The sequence below is a fragment of the Crocodylus siamensis genome, chromosome 2 (genome assembly GCF_052110815.1).
Source record: "Crocodylus siamensis isolate JL-2025a chromosome 2, ASM5211081v1, whole genome shotgun sequence".
NCBI lineage: Eukaryota > Metazoa > Chordata > Crocodylia > Crocodylidae > Crocodylus > Crocodylus siamensis.
In genome coordinates, this window is record NC_143396.1 from 122,972,536 (window position 1) to 122,991,689 (window position 19,154).

A 19,154-nucleotide genomic window follows, 5' to 3' on the forward strand; every position below is an offset into this window, starting at 1 on the left:
ACATTTACTTTGTAACATACTGAGGCTGGGATCAAATCTTGAGGTGTGGAGGATTTCCATTAATGAGGACTTCCCTTTAAACAGTCAAAAACAAATAGGTCCCACGATGTCTGTGCATTCTTTACATACACATTACTTTTTACAGCCATAAACCTTTTGGAGTCATCAGTAAGCAGGACCTATGGAGCTGAAGGCATCATTTTGTACTCTATCTTATAAAAACAATGGAGACATTAGGGTTTTTTATTTTATAAATCCCAAATGTTATAAACATACATATAAACCAAATATATTATATTTAAATAGATATTTTCCTCAAAGTTTTAGCACTAAAAGCATTTGTGTTTAGATCTATGTGAGTTTAAGAAATATAAACAAGTTCAATTCATCATCACCAGCACCTTTGACTAAAAACATATACAATTTTACTTTTCAAAAACTCTCCAGTGAAAACCAGTAAATTAGAAACTAGACATGTTAACAAAAATAGACAAAAAGCCTGGGATAGAATTTGAAGAATCTATCACCTTTTGTTTCAGAGATGGTCTAATCCTACAAATCTCAATATCCCCCAAACAGCTTAGATCCACACTTTGATCCTGATTCAATGACACATGTACATGTTTGACTTCAAGCATGTATGCAGGTCTGATTGAGGCCAACAAGACCATGATTAAGGCCCAGATCTACAAAGATTCTTAGGTGTCTAATTCCTACATAGGCACCTAACTCAAACTGAAATGATTTTATGGTTTGGGCCTAAATTCTGGGGGGAGAGGGGAAAGGGGAGCAGAAGCTGGGGGCAGAGGGGCAGGAAGGGGAGCAGAGACAGAGGGGGAAGAGGAGACCCAATACGGCAAGTGGGCTAGCAGAGAGAAGAAGTGGTAGGGGCAGATAAGTAGGAGGTAAGCTGCTTGATCTCCCCATATCACCTGCCTCCTCACATTACCTGTCCCACTACAACAGTTGGAAGCATGAATGGAAGATGACGCTCCAATAATTCAATTCTGTACAATGAAATTATACTAAATGTATACATTTTCTATGTATAGAATCTAATTATTGTGGGGGTTGTTCTAAATTCAGGGTCATCTTAGATTCAAGTAAATATGGTAGATGGCAGCATATCCTACCTACTTAGCAGGAATAATAATAAAAAAAGATTGGAGATGTATCTCAACAAGGACATTTGCAGGCAATGTCCAGACTAAAGCATTGAACCTTTCACACTTTCACCTAATGATGTAATGGGATCTATTCTCTGATCTGAACAATTGCATCTTATGTCATGCCACACATGCATGGGACATGTGATTTTAGGATCAGGAATCAGATGCCAGTTGTACCATTACTATCTGCCAGTGTGGAGGGAAACCAGGATCAAGATCCTGGGCTACCCCTGCACATACTAGCAGAAGGCCAGTTGTCTGTGAGCTGCTGATCAGCTGAATATGGGGCTTAGCCTTGGAACCGCACTGGGGCTGGTCCCAGAGCCCCATCATACAGTGAGCATCAGGCTGGATGGCGGTGATCCTGCTACACCTTCAGTTTAAGGTCTGATGGAAATCAACCACAAAGTTATTATACATATTCTGCAGAATAATTTTCTGGCTTGTTTCCCATTTTATCATGCTGTTAATTATATGAATGTGTGGCTGGGTTACTATTTAAGAGGTGATTAACTGGTTAATCATATCTCACACAGAACGTGTATACCAGGGGCCCAAGAAACTGCAGGCAGTACTGGTAATGAGCAAATAAGTAGAGTATAGAGAGGAGGCTCTATATCAGTGACAGGCAAACCACAGAAAAAGGGGATTGGTTTTCATGGCCAGTACCCAGACGCCTGCATGAAAGGAGAAAGGATTCACAGTAGGAATATTCATATTGTAAGTAATACAACAGACACTTTAGAAACAATCCCAGCAATTTTGAATTGAAATAATTTGAGACCATAATCAACTTTCTATAGAAAAGAGCTTTGTAAGTATGTTAGTTTTACTTAGGTGGTAAATAAGAAGTGAAGTGTAACTACTTGGATGTCAATAACAAACAACTAAAAAAAAGTCCTTGTATATGTTTACGTGGAAATTAATCCAAACTGGATCTTAATTTTTTTTTAATAATTGTATATATTGGACATGGGAATTGGTACTTTTCATGTGCCAAACCCTCCATAATGAACTTCACTCTACTGTCAAGACTCCATTGGAAAATGAGAATAACTCCAGCACGTTTGCTGCTAGGATTGAGTGTACAATTTGGCCCTTTGTCTCACTCCAGAAACAAAACATTTAAAGATCTGAAGGGCTTTGAAGATTGTAGATAGGAAGATTTAATAAATGAAATAGCTTTCTCCGCTGAGGTTGCACCTTCTTTGTTGGGTGTATTTGAGGCTCATTTGAACCATATGTTCACAAACATTCTTACAGTCTGAAAAATACAGAGCCTCATTCTGCTCTCACTTACATACATATATATCAGATGTAATTCCACTGAATTTGAAGAGTTACACTGGTAGGAAGAAGCATAGGAAAGAGGACCAACAGGTCCATAGTGTCCCTCAACACTAAAAAAAAAACAAACCCTTATTCTACTGTATCATATTCCTTTAGAGAAAGGCACTTTCATCCTGGTTGTCCTTGTTCTAAAATTGTTTTCATGACTTTCTGTGTATGTAAACAGAGAACAAAATATCCCAAATTACAACAAAAGCATCTAGAAGATATTTGTTTCTAATGAATAAGTATCAGTCTGAGTGTCCCTTCAGTTGCAAGGTATTGAAATTAGTAGTACTGACCTTTAAAGTGACATTAAAAATATAAGAGACTCTTTAGCAGTGGTACATTCACCACTGATACTTCCAAGCAGAGATTATGAAGAAAGCCTGGCAAGGTAGCTTATTTGTTTTGTTTCATTTAATGCACAGTTTTAAAGAAATTGTTCCTTCAGTGGTCTGTAAGCTTCAATTCCCACTGAAGCCACTCTTCCCACCTTCATCTCAGACCAAGAATTCCTTAATCTGGCTGCATTAAGAGGCTGGATGATGCTGGGGTATGAAGCTCACTTTCCAACAAGGGAACGGAGCTGATGTTCCAGTAAAGCTGGTGAGGGCTCCTTTCTGCATCACCAGACTGCGGTGGCTCCCTTCCACTGGAAAGCTGTTGTGGACAGCCTTGCTCTCGTCCCTCTTCTGCTGACATCTCTGCTTCTTTGTCATACATTGGAGGCTGCACATGTGCTGCATAAAGTAAGAAACCTATCTTTTAAAGCCATTTATAACTTTCAAATGTCTAAGCAAGAAGACATGTAGGAACTTTGAGAAAAAAGATTTGAAAAATAAAATAAAATTACTAATATTATATATAATTGTAAACTAAACAGTGTTAAAAGAGCCTGAAAGACCACAGAGCCATACACTCTATAATTAGGAAATTCTTGAGATTTTTTTTAAAAGTGACTTTTCAAAGTCATATTTCTTAGCCACAGTTTGAGAGAGTTTTTTCCCCACCAAAATAAGAAAAGGCACATCCCTGATTGAAAGGCCTCCTACTTACCAAATTTCAAATCTCTGCTCCAGACTGAAAGTATTAGATCTATTCTATGATACAATGTAAAAATTTTACTTTAACAGAAGCAAATCAACATATTTTTCATAAATCTCATTCATTTTCTGAAACAGCTATGTTTTTAAAATATTCACCCTAAGCCCAAAACCTAGTATACAAAATGACCCATAGCTAAGTCTGTTATAACATTATAAGTTTCTGAAAACTGGGTACTATAATGGGAAGTATAAGGCACCCTAACTGTAGACCGTGCTACTAGATCTATCTATAATACTGAATGAGAATGCTCTATATATACAGTCCTTCATCTAAACTTCTCAAAACACTAGAAAAAAAGTATATAAGTATCACTCCCATTTTCCAGATGTATTTACTGAATTGCACAGAAGTGCCTGGTGTCAGACACTTTTGAAAGTCCCACAAGGAGCCACCTCTAGGCACTAAAAATACCTTTGAAAATTTAGCCATATCTTTATAAAAACATTCTACATTTGTTAGTAGCAATCTGTCGGTGCCATCATGCTGTGTTGCTCTAAGAGTGTCAACTATAGTTGCTGCGAACATCAGGTTCCCTGATCATTGCTGTAGGTGTGAGTAAAATATGGACAGTAAGAAGACTACTACAGTATATGAAGCTTGTTCTCTGTCTGTCACCAGTTAATATTCAACCCTAGTCAACAGTTAGGGAATCCATGGCTTGACCCCAACCCAGACCTGCAGGGGAAAGGCCCAGCCTCAATCCAGATGTAGGGGAGAGGTTGTGGCCCTGCTGTGACCAGCTGTGCGGAGTTTGGGGTTTGGGCTTTTGGCAAGGGAAGGACAACCATATTAATGGCTACCACTCCCCCCCTCTACCAAATGTCCTTCCCCATGGGGAGCTCCACAGATCAGGTGCAATGGTTCTGTTGAATGCATTTGACTTGTGGGCTGAAGGTTGAGCACCACTATGCTAGATCAATAAGGTTCATGAAAAAGCCAAATTCAACTATTCTTCATACTCCATTGATGTAAGGGACTTTACACCTTGTCTAAGGCAGCAATCAAGGAGATGCATCCAGGCCAACTCGAATTAGGATCTGGAACCAACTTCCAAGCGAAGTGGTGCTGGCTCCTACCCTGGGGGCCTTTAAGACAAGGCTAGACAATCACCTCGCTGGGGTCATTTGACCCCAGTACTCTTTCCTGCCATGGCAAGGGGTCAGACTTGATGATCTGCTCAGGTCCCTTCCGACCCTACTAACTATGAAACTATGAATGCTGCACCTGAATCTAGTGGAGAATCAGTCAGAGAGTGTATTTATAGCTATATTTTTATATATAGCTATAAAAGGTTCAGTGTTCCTAACACTACAGAAAATGTTATTGACCCCAAAGGAGTGATATTGAAACCACTGGGAGAGAGCATCAGTGACATCAAAAAAGTGGTCTTTGTTAAAATAAGAGAACAAGGTTTATGGTATGTTTGCAGGTAAAATTGATGCACTTTTTCATCCAGAAACTAAGGATTTAATGGAGTGTTTCAAAAAGGCGTCCCTCGTGATTCTCCTGACAGAAATATTCACATTGCAGTAGGCATCTCACTTAAGGACCCCCTCTGAACCTGTAAACTTTAAAATGTTTAAAATGTAAACAACAGTTTACCTCTCTCTCAAGTAGAAAGATGGTGCTTACACCTCAAATAAGACTGTGCTTGCCAGAATATTTTATATTACAACTCCAAGCTGTCCATGAAGATACAGAAATGTGAAGCTGCCTTGCTTAGGAGCCAGAAATGACCTTTTCCTCCTTGTCTAACTACTAATGTAAATGTCCTTCACTTAATTAGATTTTCAACAGGTCATACTCTGCTTCCATATCCACTGGATTTTTTAAGAGGCTCTCAAAGACTGAAAAACAATCTCACTCACCAGGTTCTGAAATGCAGGAGGGTCCTAGCTCTGCTGTCTCACACTCAATTAACTCAACAGCTCTAGCTCCCTTGTATCCATTACAGGCCGTCACAGCAATGAGCTGCAAGAAAAAAACAACACAAATATTCCTGTAATACAGCCTGCTATTTTTCTTGATGTAATGTATAGTGAAGCATACCATTCCACTGTGCCTGGGTAGCAAAATACTCAGCCCGCGTGGTAGAGCAAAATGCCTACTTTCTTCTGGAGTGACCTTTCCCCTTTCAAGTAAGGAAATGAGCTGATGACCTAGAGGAGTGGTGCCCAACCTCCAGCCCTGGCACACAGTTCCATATCCAGCTCACAAGACTACCTGTGGGTCCAGAAATTTGACAGCAGGGGAGTAGCGGCAGTGTCAATTGCTGCTCCCCTGCTTCCTAATTTCTGGACTGTGGGGAGCCTTGCGGGCCAAATGACATGGCCCTGCGCACTAGATCACTGGTCTGTGGTGAGGCCAGCACATGCTTGTATCTGACATGCAAGATTTAGCCAGCATACTCCCTGCATGTTGATCCCATGCACAAGATTCCACTTTTTCACTCAGCCTCTCAGGATTTGAAAAGACTGGACCTGAAAACCACCTAGAGGCTCTGCCCTCCTAGAAGGGCTTGAATCCATATTTTGTTAAGTATTTACATGCCCAAAATGCAGATGGAAACCATCAGAGATGATCCCAGCACCTAACTCCAATTGATTTCAGAATTAAACACTTAGGGCACTTCCACACATGCTGGGAGGCTGCTTCGATGCACTGTAAGTCCATCACGTTGGAGCAGACCCAATTAACGGAGTCTTCTGCAGCACAGAAATTAATGCACTCCAGCAGCCTCCAGGATCACATGTATCAGCATCCCTGTGCTGAAAAATGGAGGCGGGGCACTTTGAGCTTGTAGAATGAGCTTTAGTTCAAAGTGCCCTGCTGTTGCTTTTTCAGCACAGGAACACTGATACACATGATGCTCAGGCACTTTTAATTAGTGCAGCTTGCTTACTGAAGCACCCCCCTGCCTCCTGGAGCTCATCTAAAAATGTCCATAGGCTTTTTAAAAATACTATTAGGTGCCCATCTGCATCTTTAGCTACCTAGGTATCTTTATAAACCTGACTGTAACACCTCTCTTCTCTCTAGAAAGCTATACTTCAGATGCTCACTATCATGGAGACAGCTCTCCAAAGCAAACAAGCTGCAGCTCAGAACAGGGTGGAAATCTTTCAGAGTGGGCTGGGAAAGAAGCAATTTTCAGAACATACCCTGTGGGAATAAAAGCTCTAAAGGGAAGGCAGCCTCAAGAGAGCCAAGTAACCTTAATAAGGTGGTGAGACTCAGAGAGCATAAAAGGAAGAGGGGTAGTGAACTGAAGAGGGAAAATTACAAAAATATAGAGGAAAGGGGAAATTGATAGGGGTAGAAAAGATGATCAGAGAGCTGAGCCTGGGAGAAGGGTACACAAGGATGCTGAGAGATGAGCTGATAATTTTATCATGTTGAGTGGCAAACTGATGAGTTAATGCAAAGACTATGCAAGTGTATCAGGATATACACACACACACACACACACACACATATATATATATATATATATATATAGAGAGAGAGAGAGAGAGAAAGACAGAGAGAATTGTGCATGGTCTACTTGCATGGACTCATTTGCCTAAAAGCCTAGCCAACTATAACAGACATGATGAGCTCTGAAGGTGATGCAACGACAGCCTTGCAAAATGTCTGCAATTGTGTAAGGTGAAACAAAAATTGCTGTATGACAGGCCTCAGGGCAGCTTCAATACCCAGGACAGGTTTATCCAGAAATTTGCCAAACCACTCCCAAGCCTGGAACCAGTGATATAACAGTGGCAAGCAGATCACGAACCCTACGATGCCACCTAAAGGGAAGCACTGGAATGAAGATAAGGTGGTTCCTCACCCTCTTGTTCTCCTCTTCTTCCCATGTATCCTCTACCTTCCCTGAAGCAGCACCAGCTTGTATAAGAAAAATACATAACTCACAGGTGACAAAATGCTAAGAAAACATTATTGGGGTAGCTTTGGTCCCTGATTATATGGCAACTGATTTGAGGTGGTGGGGAAACACTAAACCCTTTGCACACCTGCAAACTTATCAGGTTTATGTGAGCTGTAAGACATGACCAAATAGTGATAGAAGGATGGAAGCCAACTTGCAGTTAGCCTTGAAATAAGGGTGTAGATCCCATCCCCTAAACTTCACTCTGGGTGCAGCAACACCAAACAGTCCTACTGAATTAAAAGGGTGCAGAAGGATTTACCACTTATTAAGATGAACCATTATAGCTGTTTCATGTTTCTGTTCTATCCTGCCATAAATGAAAGCTTAATAACTGTAATTTAGTGATCATTTCATTCATAGGTAAACTGCCCTGATTTAACTTCTACTTATTGTGGGATGGAATGGACATACAAAATAGTTACCTTCGATTAGCTACCGTGGTTTAAATCCCTCCCTCTCCCCACTTTTACCTTGGTCTAAATGTTTCATCTGTTCATCCCTTAGTTAGCTACACAAACTGATTATCATATAAGCACAGATAAAGGAGTAGCCTCTAAGTCAATGGTTCTCAGCCTTTTGAGGCTCAGGGCACCCCTGGATAGATTTAAGGCACCCTTGGATGGGCTTGAGGTACCCCTCAGAAAATGCCAGCTCCCAGTTTTCTTTTTTTTTTTTTTTGACTACAGAAAAATAATAGAGTTGATTTTCTGTAGCAAAAAACTCAGAAAGGCCACTAGTAGGGATCCCTATTTGAAATCTCTCGGTTCTTGTGAGTTGTGTTTGCAAACCTAACATTGTAAAGCACCCTGCTGCACCCTTGAAAGGTCTTCAGGCATCTCAGGGTGTGATGGCACTATAGTTGAGAATCACTGCTCTAAGTGAACCATGGAAATGGATTACTGCCCACTGCTTTTCTTGGCAATAATGCCATTCCAGTCCCAAGTGCTTCTGAAGACCCCATGGTATTTAATTCTCTTCACTACATCTCCATTGAAAAAACTTCATGCATGATGCAAAGTAATCAAGTACTTGTAAAGTAATCAACAAAATATCAGTGATTGCTTATCTGAGCCAGCAACAAGTCATTTGCAGTGAGTTACTTATATTAATATATTTTTACAATGCCCTAAGATAAAAATGCAAGTGGTGCAATTCTTCCCTAGAATGTATATAACAGCTGAGTTGGTCAGATTCAATTTTGTCTCAGTCCACTATTTAGCTGCTTCATTACACCCATACTCAATAAAAATGTCATTAGCTGTTGGTATTAATTGCAGTGACAACTGCTAGTGAGGGCAATGTTGATCAGCTGTAGGCCTCCTATTGCACAGACTCAAGCCACCATGCTGTTCTCAGTTCCAACAAATGTTTCTGATTTCCCAAGCACTAGATACTTTGCAAACTCTATTTTTCTTCTCCCCCATGAACAAATGCTGGCATGGCTAAGGTTCATCATATTTGTTATCTGATACCTGCCGGAACAAAGTGCTGACTGGCTTGGCAGCTGAAATGTTGGTAATAAAAGGTCCACAGGAGCAGGAGTTCTCATCAACTAAGGAACTATTTCATACCACAACTCTAGGCAAGTCTATTTAATACTCTTTGCATATATTTGATTGCATGTTTCTATGACCACCCAGTTAAAAATACAGCCAGACCTTTGAGCCAGTCCACTTGTAAAATATCATTCTGGCATTGATTAAAAATATTCTGAGCCACAGTTCAGGATATACACATTACATGCTCTTTAAAATGCTTCATCCCTTCACAGATATATCAGTCTATGAAGAAACTGAAATCTCTCTGGACTTACAGATTTGGGGCAATAGTTTAAAACAAACATTATAAACAGGCTAATCAGACCTATAAAATGGTGTTTTTATGGGGCCAAAGTTTTTCTCAGATGTGAATTCAACCCCAGAGATGTCAACAGAGATGGACCACAGGGAGAATTTGTATCCTGTGTTAGGACAAAAGGATTAGAAGCATGTATTATATTTTCTCTCCGTCTCCACCAAAGTCACCATATAATATATTGATTATTATTCTTTCTGAGGCTGCTTCTGATACAAAGGCATTTAGTGGCATCAAATGCCAAAATAAAATTCAACATCTCACATAGCATGCAGAATGCTTGGCTTCCAAGAAACCCTGTAAAGGGAGGGCATAGTTTCCTGTGAAAATATCTCAGTGATATGCCATGTCATCCCATTGCCATTTCCTTAATTTAGAACACAGTGCCCCAACTGTTGTGTTCAAAGCTAACAATAACACTGGCTAATGGTTGCAATACATTCAGGCAGCTGTGAACTTAGAGGGATAACAATGAGGTAAGATGAACTAGGGTTCACAGCAAAGCACTTGATGACTCTAGCAGTCATTTAATATATTTAAGATGTGAATTATTTGATGGATAATCTCAAGTGGATCCCTAATGTCCTTTGATCCTTCTTACTTCCCTCTCCAGTCCATATTAATGTAGTTACCCGAGGCTTGTTGCTGGTAGGTGTCACGTTCTCACTGTGAGCACTGCTGCTGGCATCTCTTATCGCTTCTGCATAGAGATTCTTCTTATAGAACTTCTGACTTCTGCAAGAGAAGAAAAGCTCAGACAAATTAACTGCTGTTGGAAAAAACAGATGTAGCTTTTCTTTTATGCTTTATTCCATTGGTGAAGGGTAATGTTTTGCAAATGTTTGCCAATGAAGGGATATATTTTGTTTTCTGACAAACAGATCAATTTATACATTATTGCTAATTTCAAATTCATGGTTAAATAAAAATGGAGTTTATAACAGTAGAATGTACTGACAACAGGGAGTACAGAGGTAAATGTTTTGTACCAATGCAGCATGGATAGTGTGCTGTTTCTGGGTCTCATCAACAACCTGGAAGATGGGATGAAGTGCACTCTCAGCCAGTTTGCAGATGGCACCTAGCTCAGGGGTCTAGATACTCTGGAGGGTAGGGCTAGGATTCAGAGTGACCTCAACAAATTTGAGGACTGGGCCAAATGAAATCTCATGAGGTTCAATAAGGAAAATTGTAAAGTCCTGCACTTAGGATGAAACAATCTCATGCACCGGAACAGCCTGGCGACTGACTGGCTAAGCAGGAGGTCTGCAAGAAAGGACCTGGGGGTTAAGGTGGATAATAAGCTGAATATGAGGCAACAGTGTGTCCTTGTTGGGAAGAAGGCTAATGGCATACTGGGCTGTATTAGTAGGAACACTGCCAGCAGATCGAGGTAGATAATTATTTCCCTCTATTTGGTGAAGCCACATCTGAAAAACTATGTCCACTTTTGGGCATCTGCTACAGAAAGGATGTAGACAAATTGGAGAGAGTCCAGCAGAGGGCAGTGAAAATGGTTCAGGGGCTGGGGCACATGACTTGTGAGGAGAGGCTGAGGGAACTGGGCTTATTTAACCTGGAGAAGAGACAGCTGAGGCGGGGATTTGATAGCAGCCTTCAACGACCTGAAGGGGGCTTTCAAAGAGAATGGAGCTAGACTGTTCTCAGTGGTGGCAGATGACAGAACAAGGAGAAATTGTCTCAAGTTGCAGAAGGGAAGTTTAAGTTATATATTAGAAAAGCCTCTCTTACTGGGAGGGTAGTAAAACACTGGAACTGGTTACCCAGAGAGGTTGTAGAACCTTGGAGGTTTTTAAGATCTAGCTAGACAAAGCCCTGGCTTGGATGATCTAGTTAGAGATGGTCCTGCTCTGAGCAGGAGGTTGGACTGCATCACCTCCTATGGTCCCTTCCAACCCTAATTTTCTATGATTCTATGCTTACAAAAGGAATAAAAACTCTGATAAGGAAATGGAAAGGAACCGTTAAGATAGAAAAATTTGGTTGCTTACAATTTTGGCATTTTTCCCTTCATTAAGATATTCAGAGCTACCCATATGCAAATTGTATAACTGTGTCTTGTCACAGAAATTGTGCTTGCATCTCAGAAAAGCAAATCCAAATGTTATCCTGCACACTCATTTGAGTGTTTGCAGTTCTGGAAATCCATCTCTGCAATTACTGATGTATGGTAATTCATACAAAACTATGACTAACCTCTGAAAATCCTATAAGGAAAATATGAATAATACAAAGTCCTCAAAATTCTAAGAACTAAAATTGGTGCAAGACTACCATGGATAATTATATGAGAACTGTTTAGTTCAAAAAAAGAGCCAACAATACCATTAAGAGGAGAAACTAGGATACAAGGAAACAGATCTAAGCAGTCAGTTTCAAAGTTCAGACATGCAGTTGTTTTAGCAGTTGGAAGCTAATTCTACAGTACAAGGCTGCAGATTAACATGGAGACAAGTCAGAAAACCATCCATAAGGGAGGGCTTGGGACTGTAGGCAATATATATATATGTGATAGACCACACCTACATCATCAACCATGTAAACTAATTTAATCATCATTTCTTTAAAATGTAATTCAGGATGTTTTCCAATTAGCTCTAGTAGAAACCGAGGCTGATTCTAACTGCCTTTGGTTAACTCTCCTGATGATGAAATTTAACAGCTGATCTAGGTTTAGGTTAGATATCAGGAGGCGCTACTTCATGGTCAGGGCGGCTAGGGTCTGGAACCAGCTTCCAAGAGAAGTGGTGCAGGCTCCTACCCTGGGGGTCTTTAAGAGGAGGTTAGACGAACATCTTGCTGGGGTCGTTTGACCCCAGTACTATTTCCTGCCATGGCAGGGGGTCGGACTAGATGATCTGCCGAGGTCCCTGCCGACCCTAGAAACTATGAAACTATAAATCAAGGAAAATGAAAATTTCCCTCTTCATTTTCATCCTGAGCTTATATATGAATTAGAAAAATGAACAATTCCAATAATTGTCAAATTTTGCTACATTTATATAAGTTAAATATGAAGCAAGAACTGCCTCCTGATGGAGATGAGAAAAACCCATCTCCACCATTGATAAGTACCTTCTGATCATAACTGCTGATCAGCCTAGAGATAAAAAGGGAAGTTAAGTAGATGTGTCTTGCACCTAATGCTAAATGCCATCAAACCAGGTCTCTGTCATATCACCAAAGGAAGTTAATTAAAAAACTAAGGCCACTCCCCACTAGTGTTTGCTGAAGGCACCCAGGAGCTCAATCCTGGAAAGCTGTTGCATGCCCCAAGAGAGGATAGACATGCAAAAGTGTGAACTACTAAATTCTCTAGTCATGTCAACACTTTATATCCACAGAATAATGCCACATAATGTCTACATAATAATAGAGATCTCCGTGTGTAACTTTGAGAAGAAGCAGGAAGAGCCAGGTGAGTGAGAATGGGCTATGAGCCACAGACTTCTCAGTCCTAATTCCAGCTCTGCCAATGACTTGCTCTAAGACCTCAGCCAAGTCCCCTTTCTTGTGTATGCTTTAGTTTTTCCCCCTTTGGAAAAGAAGGATATTGTTTTCCAGCTTCACTAGGGGGACAGGAGGCTTATCCACCTCCTATCATCTTAGAAATGTAAAGAGCTATGGAGTATCATTGATAATAATTCTATTCTACCTGACTAGATCCACTGAACATATTGATGCCCTATATCAGTTGTTGTAGTTTCTAGATCATACATTTTTGGAATGAGCCAATATGGATATTCTAATTTAGGTTCTTGCAAGAATCCTATTAAACAAGAGATAAGTTTGCATCTGGGGAGGAGGGTCAGGGTGTCACCAACTTAGTCAATATGTCTCAAAATATACTAGGCAATGAGCAAAAGTGAAATTGTAATTCCAATCCAAATATTGGTTTCCAGCCTCCAGTTAAATAGGGATTTCAGATCAGCAGTTTCATTTTGATCTAGTTAGGCTAGTAATAGTTGTAGTACAAATTCAGTCAAGCATGTAATTGAAAACTTGCTCTTGAGGTAAACAGTTATATTGATCAAAACCATTTGCTAAAGAAGAAAAGTAAATCAGGGCAAAATGACAAAAGGGATTTTAAGGAGATGAAGCTTTGCAAAAAAGAAAAAAAAAGAAGAGGAAGAAAATTATAGTGTGTGAATGGGCATTCTTATACCTTAAAGCCAGCTGTATATTTGGCTTTAGTTTCAATACATGATACATAAAGAATCTAAGAAACCTGAGAGTTGTATATTTATTCCATATACATCATACAGCTGATTTGGCTTTTGAATCCCAAGTCAGGAGAACAGACCAACCTGCAATTAGGTTTAAATCCAGAGCTCTAAAATCAGTCAATAGAACACGAGAAATGTGCCAGCACTTCCAGCTCTGTGGCCTAATATGCTATGAACTGTTAAATAAAAATAAAGAATATTATAGTAACTTCCATGGCTATTTGAGCCTAATGGATACTGATCTTTAAAAAATGAGTAGGAAGGTACATTTCCTTTCTTCTAGTATATGCAGCAGGAAGTTGTCTTGATTTAGCTGCTGGATATTTTTCTTCAAATACTAACACAGGGCACAGTTAAACCTTAGCCTCAGAGAAGAGTTGGCAGAGGAGGTCCCTGAATTTAAGGGATTTACATGAGGATTCCTTTACCCAGAGGCCTAATACCATGAGGTGATGAGCAGAGGCATAACCAGGCAATTCTGCACCCTGGGCAGTAGTGGTGCATGAGATAGCAGCCAGTCAACACCTCTAGCAACTATTTTTGCACCGCCGACTTAGTTATGCAATTGGTGCTGAAGACAGTCAGCTCCTAATAATAACAGGGGAACTTGAGTGTGATCAGTATGCCACAACATTGGGTCCTCCTATCATACACAGGAAGAGCATATTTATAAATAACAGATAAATCATAAGGAATCTTTCCATCAAGAGAAAGCTCACTCCTGTCCATTTCTTAGTGTCAGGGAAAATCCATGGAAGAATTTTGCCACAGGCGCACTCTATGCTTGTGTTACTGGTATTGCTGCTTTTAATATCTGTAACGTTGCTGCAGCTATCACTGAACAGCCTTGGTGGCAAAAGAAGAATGCATCTTTTTTCCATTTCCTCCAACATAACTCCTCAGACACAACAAAAAGCTAAAGGATTGCTGTCAGAGAAGAGGTAAAGCCCTCCCAGTTGCTTTACAGAACTGGAGTACTTAAGAAGAACACTAGAAAATATATGCATTAAAGACATGATTCCTGAACTCTCTTATCAATACAAATTATGGATCCTCTTCAAACCTAACAAGTTCTAGTCTTCATCTCCCTAGACATGTGCAGCTCTCATTAACACCAGTGTGAGTACCCCAAACAACAGAGATGCCTAATATTTGTGAATAATTCATAGACTAAATTATTTAAAAGAAAAAATAGCTAGGGTGATACACCAGTTTATGCTTGGTGATGACCTGGCCAATATACTTTACCGTTAGTAATATGCAAAAGCTGGTAGCAGTTTCTTGGTACATAAGTTTGGGATGGGAAGTTTTACCTGTAACAGTAGGCACAAAGAGATCCCAGGAAGAGCAGCAGAAGCAGCACAACTATGCAAACTGTAACTGTGATGTTCCGCATCTTCATTTGCTCCACGTGTTGCTTCTCCCACCACTCCAAGTCACTGAACTGACAGCGTTCTCCCACATAACCTGCCACACAGCTGTCAAAGGCAAATGAGATTACTGACTAATAACAGAAAAGGAAAATGTCATTGTTTTAGTCACCTTTGGTATTGATTCATCAGTCCTGAGGGAAATGTCCTGTAGAATTTAACAGGCACAACACAAAAAAGGTTCTACAGAAACTGCTGTAAACCCCCCCTATAGAAATGAATAATGAATGGGATCTCTTTACAATAGAATGTCCCCCGTGGTTTTCCAATTAGCATCTACAAAACAGGGAGTTCAACTTAAAGTTTTGCAAACTAGACAAGGCAATAAGAACGTGTTGAATAATTTAATTAAAGAACACTGACAACCAGATTCATTTTGAAACTTAACTGTTGGTTAAAGACAGTGGAGGAAAAAGAAAAGAGGCATTGCAGAAGCTCTGATAGAAATAACTTTGCACCCTTCCTTAGTTTTAAGCAACAATTTTTGGTTGCTTTTTAAGACACTCCTTTGTGAAAACAGACACAAAAATACATTACTAGCATCTGAGAACAAAAATTATAGAAATAGACAAATAAAAGGGAATCTCACCAGTCTGGTTTCATTGTCCAAACTCTGTGATATGCAAAAAAAAAAAGGAAGAAAGCAATACAAACAGTGAAAGGTAAACTGGATTCTTAGAATTATCTCAATGCTAATGATGTAGCATTGAACCCTACTCTGGAAACTTAAATGACTAGCGTTACTAGAATCATACAAGTGAAATGAAGAGGATTTGGCCGGTAGCACCTGATCTGAAATTGTCCTAAAAACATGTACTAAATCCACGCACTTTGTTTCTGTCAAAAAATATGACAAGCATATGCTCAAATCTAGAAAAATACCAAAACATTTTCAAGGTAGAATCACAATATATTCTGTATAAGCCAAACAGATCACTTTGAACAATGAGCACTTTTATCAAATTAAAATGTTTGGTATGTTACTGCTAAATAACACATTTCTCCACAACTGTTTTTATATTATTTCATACTACCATTGTCCTATGTGAATGAATACTGCCATCTAGTGTGCAAAAAATAATCTTTAAAAATAAACTGCTAGATTATATATGGAGAGAGGTAACATTACTCTGAAGTCAGGCAAAAGGCAAGGCAGAGGGATGCCTTATAAACTAATAGTTCAGCACAGTGGAACTTGAATTCATTAAATGCATCCCATTCTGTTTTTCAGTTTCGAAGAACATGTATATTGCAGGCATTTCACTGTATGGCGAACTCTGGATAAAATACAAAGTGACCCAATGAAAAGTGAAATTTCTTCAATAAATCTAATAGAAATCCCTAGAAGGAGAAAATATAGCTCTGAAGGATTTTTCACTTCTGTAACAAAATGAAAGCAAATATCAGTTATGAACATAAATATCTGATATTGTTGCATCTTCCTTTATAGATCCATGCAGCATGAACTGTCTGTTCAAAAAGGGCCACAGTACAAAACATTCACTTCATAGGATAAAATTTCAGGGAAAAAACACCTTTCCCTTTTCTTATTTTAACCTTGTAGTACCCAAAAGTGGTTCAGAGGGGTACAGCCTGCCCCTCTCTGCTAACACAGAGAATGTCTGTCAGATGAGCAAAAGGATGGTTTCAGATTAAAAGGGTCATCCAGGAATAGCCTGGTCCAGAGCCCAAATCCATGAAGTTCCCTGCATGACCACTCAGAGGGGTGTCTGGAGAGCAGCAAAGGGAGTTGTCAAAGGAGGAATAATAAGAGAACAAAAGATCCTTCTGTGCATAGACCTTCTGACACTTCACTCCGAGGGTTGTGCTAGGGCTGTAGAAGATACTTCTGACATTATGAGAGGTTCTTCCGCTACTGCATAGCTACTTACCCATCTCCCTGCCCCACACGGACACACACACATCTCCTCACAGATCCTCTGAAACTCTTGAGGAAGACACAGGTACTATATTTGTCCCACAATTTGTCCCACAATTGTCTATGCTTAGTTTTAAGTAACCTATAACAAGGCTTCAAGAATGCAATTCTAATTTCTCTTCTATGGTCCAATACATAGTACATACTAATCTACGTGGTTTTGGAGAAATGTTTAAATCTGGTCATATGACTGCCTAGTTACATCACTTAGGTTTCCTTTGGAATCTTATCTTGTAACTAAGCTGGGTACTTTCAAGCAGATTTCCCCTACAAGAGACAAGACTTGTTTGGTCTCTAATGACTGATTCCCCACTCCTTGGTCTCAGTCAGACAGGGTCTGGACATAGGTATTCACTTGTATCACACAGTATCATGGAGGACCAGCAGCCGTGAACATAAGAAGCAAGCAAAACAGCTAAGGGAGAGATGGGCCACAGCAGGTGTATGGGTGGCAATTGCAGCTAAATAATTATTACTGATAAATACATAAAAACATATGTGCAGAAGGAGAAATGAGGAATAACTATTTATGTAGCCATTACTCCACAAAGCCCTGATCATCACTGTGTTTGGCCACTTACCTTACATAGATTCTGAAACAAATATATACAAAAGAATCAAGTACTCAAGCAAGAAATTAAATGCTACTTTTAACTCGAATGTTCGTAACTATAATGACCACCAGTGAACTAAATAAAGTTCAGGCTCAGGCAACAGTTGCAATGATCAGTAATGCACAGAAAATATAGTAAAATATTTTATTGCTTGTTAAGAGGGGGAAACAGAATTGGGGTTAGAAGAGACTTCAAACGTCATGTTGTCCAACTCCCAAGTGCACGTGGCAATATCTGCTCTTCTTTCGTACAGATGAAACAAAGGTCTGTACTTACTTGCATGCATAGTCTTGTAGATCTGAAACATAAATACAAATTCCCCCATGGAGACAGTAGGAGTCGTGTGACGATGGGCAGCCTATGAATTCATCCTGCGCAGTGGGAGTGGCAATACCCCTGGTACTAGAAGTAGAAGGCACTGCTGATTCTGAAATACAGGATTTAAATGCATGCATGTCTTGGGGATTGGTTAGACTGACAAAATGGCTTGCTACAAGACCTCAGGAAACAAGTAAGACACTCATCTCAATTAAGAGATTGTGATTTGAACGTAACACACGATAAAGATAGAACTGTAGTTTACGGTGCTATTTTGTTACCTTAACATAGCCTTGTCAAACACCAGTGAGCAAGATTTAAGAGGTAAGGGCCATTGGATGAGATACCATGCTTTATACATGCTATTTGGTCTGCTTTGATCCCTCTCAAATAACAGAGTATATTGATGCGTACACGGCTACGGGCAGAAGTTACACATAAACCAGTATAAGTGACTGGAAACCAGTTCAAATCTGTAACACAACAGAAGTTCAGAGCACATAAACTACTTTCAAAATGGCTGTAACTAATTTAAGATAAACCTGAATGGAAGTAGGCTCAAACATATCTGATTTAGGTTAAATCAGTTTATTGAAATTCTGACCCAGATCCCCTCTACATTCAAATTAACACACAGTCCTCCAGAATCCCAGGATGCTTTGTACCTTCCCTGCAACTCTCCCCCTTGCAGGGTGGGCAGGCTAGCCTTAGCCAGAGCTGTCTGCTCCAGCCAAGGAGGGAAGTGTACTCTAGCGCCCTTCAGCTTCTGGCCTGGACCACTGCAGGCATGTGGCTACATTTCTGAAAACAAAAGTGAATGTTCACTTGCTTATTGGTTCAATCTATGCAGCTTAGACTAACCTGTGAAGATTGAATTGATTTAGCCTCAGACTTTTTGACTGTCTGTACTTAGCCCATGTGTATAAATAACAGATTCACTTGGGTGGATGGTTGTACTTCCACATACATGTGGAAGACATACTAGCTGCATCTGTGTCAATACACCTTGGATCTCTGGTTACCTAAAGATTCAGAGGTTCCTTGAACTTCCAGAAAATTAAGTCAGGCAACTGGGGAATTAAATCTCCATACAGTCATATTCCACCAGAAACAGTCTCAGAGGGACCTACAGTTACTATAATGAACTTCCATCATGAATGATATCTTGAAGTTAGACAAACTCCACAGGGGTGGCTGTGTGTTTCACACC

The 19,154-nt window shown here is 39.9% G+C and overlaps 1 protein-coding gene across 2 annotated transcripts in view; it reads right to left on the reverse strand.

Annotated features, from left to right (window-relative positions):
- Window positions 1–315: 315 nt before the first annotated feature.
- The window catches only part of EGF (epidermal growth factor), a 104,144-nt gene continuing 85,305 nt past the window's right edge, over window positions 316–19,154 (reverse strand). For both annotated transcript variants that reach the window (XM_090036693.1, XM_090036692.1), the window contains 5 exons: window positions 17,903–18,053; window positions 14,957–15,121; window positions 10,029–10,131; window positions 5,477–5,579; window positions 316–3,241 (listed from right to left, as the gene is read on the reverse strand). In XM_090036693.1, the coding sequence (XP_089892819.1) occupies window positions 3,018–3,241; window positions 5,477–5,579; window positions 10,029–10,131; window positions 14,957–15,121; window positions 17,903–18,053 (746 nt within the window). In that variant the 3' untranslated portion in view covers window positions 316–3,017. The remainder of the gene's footprint in view (window positions 3,242–5,476; window positions 5,580–10,028; window positions 10,132–14,956; window positions 15,122–17,902; window positions 18,054–19,154) is intronic.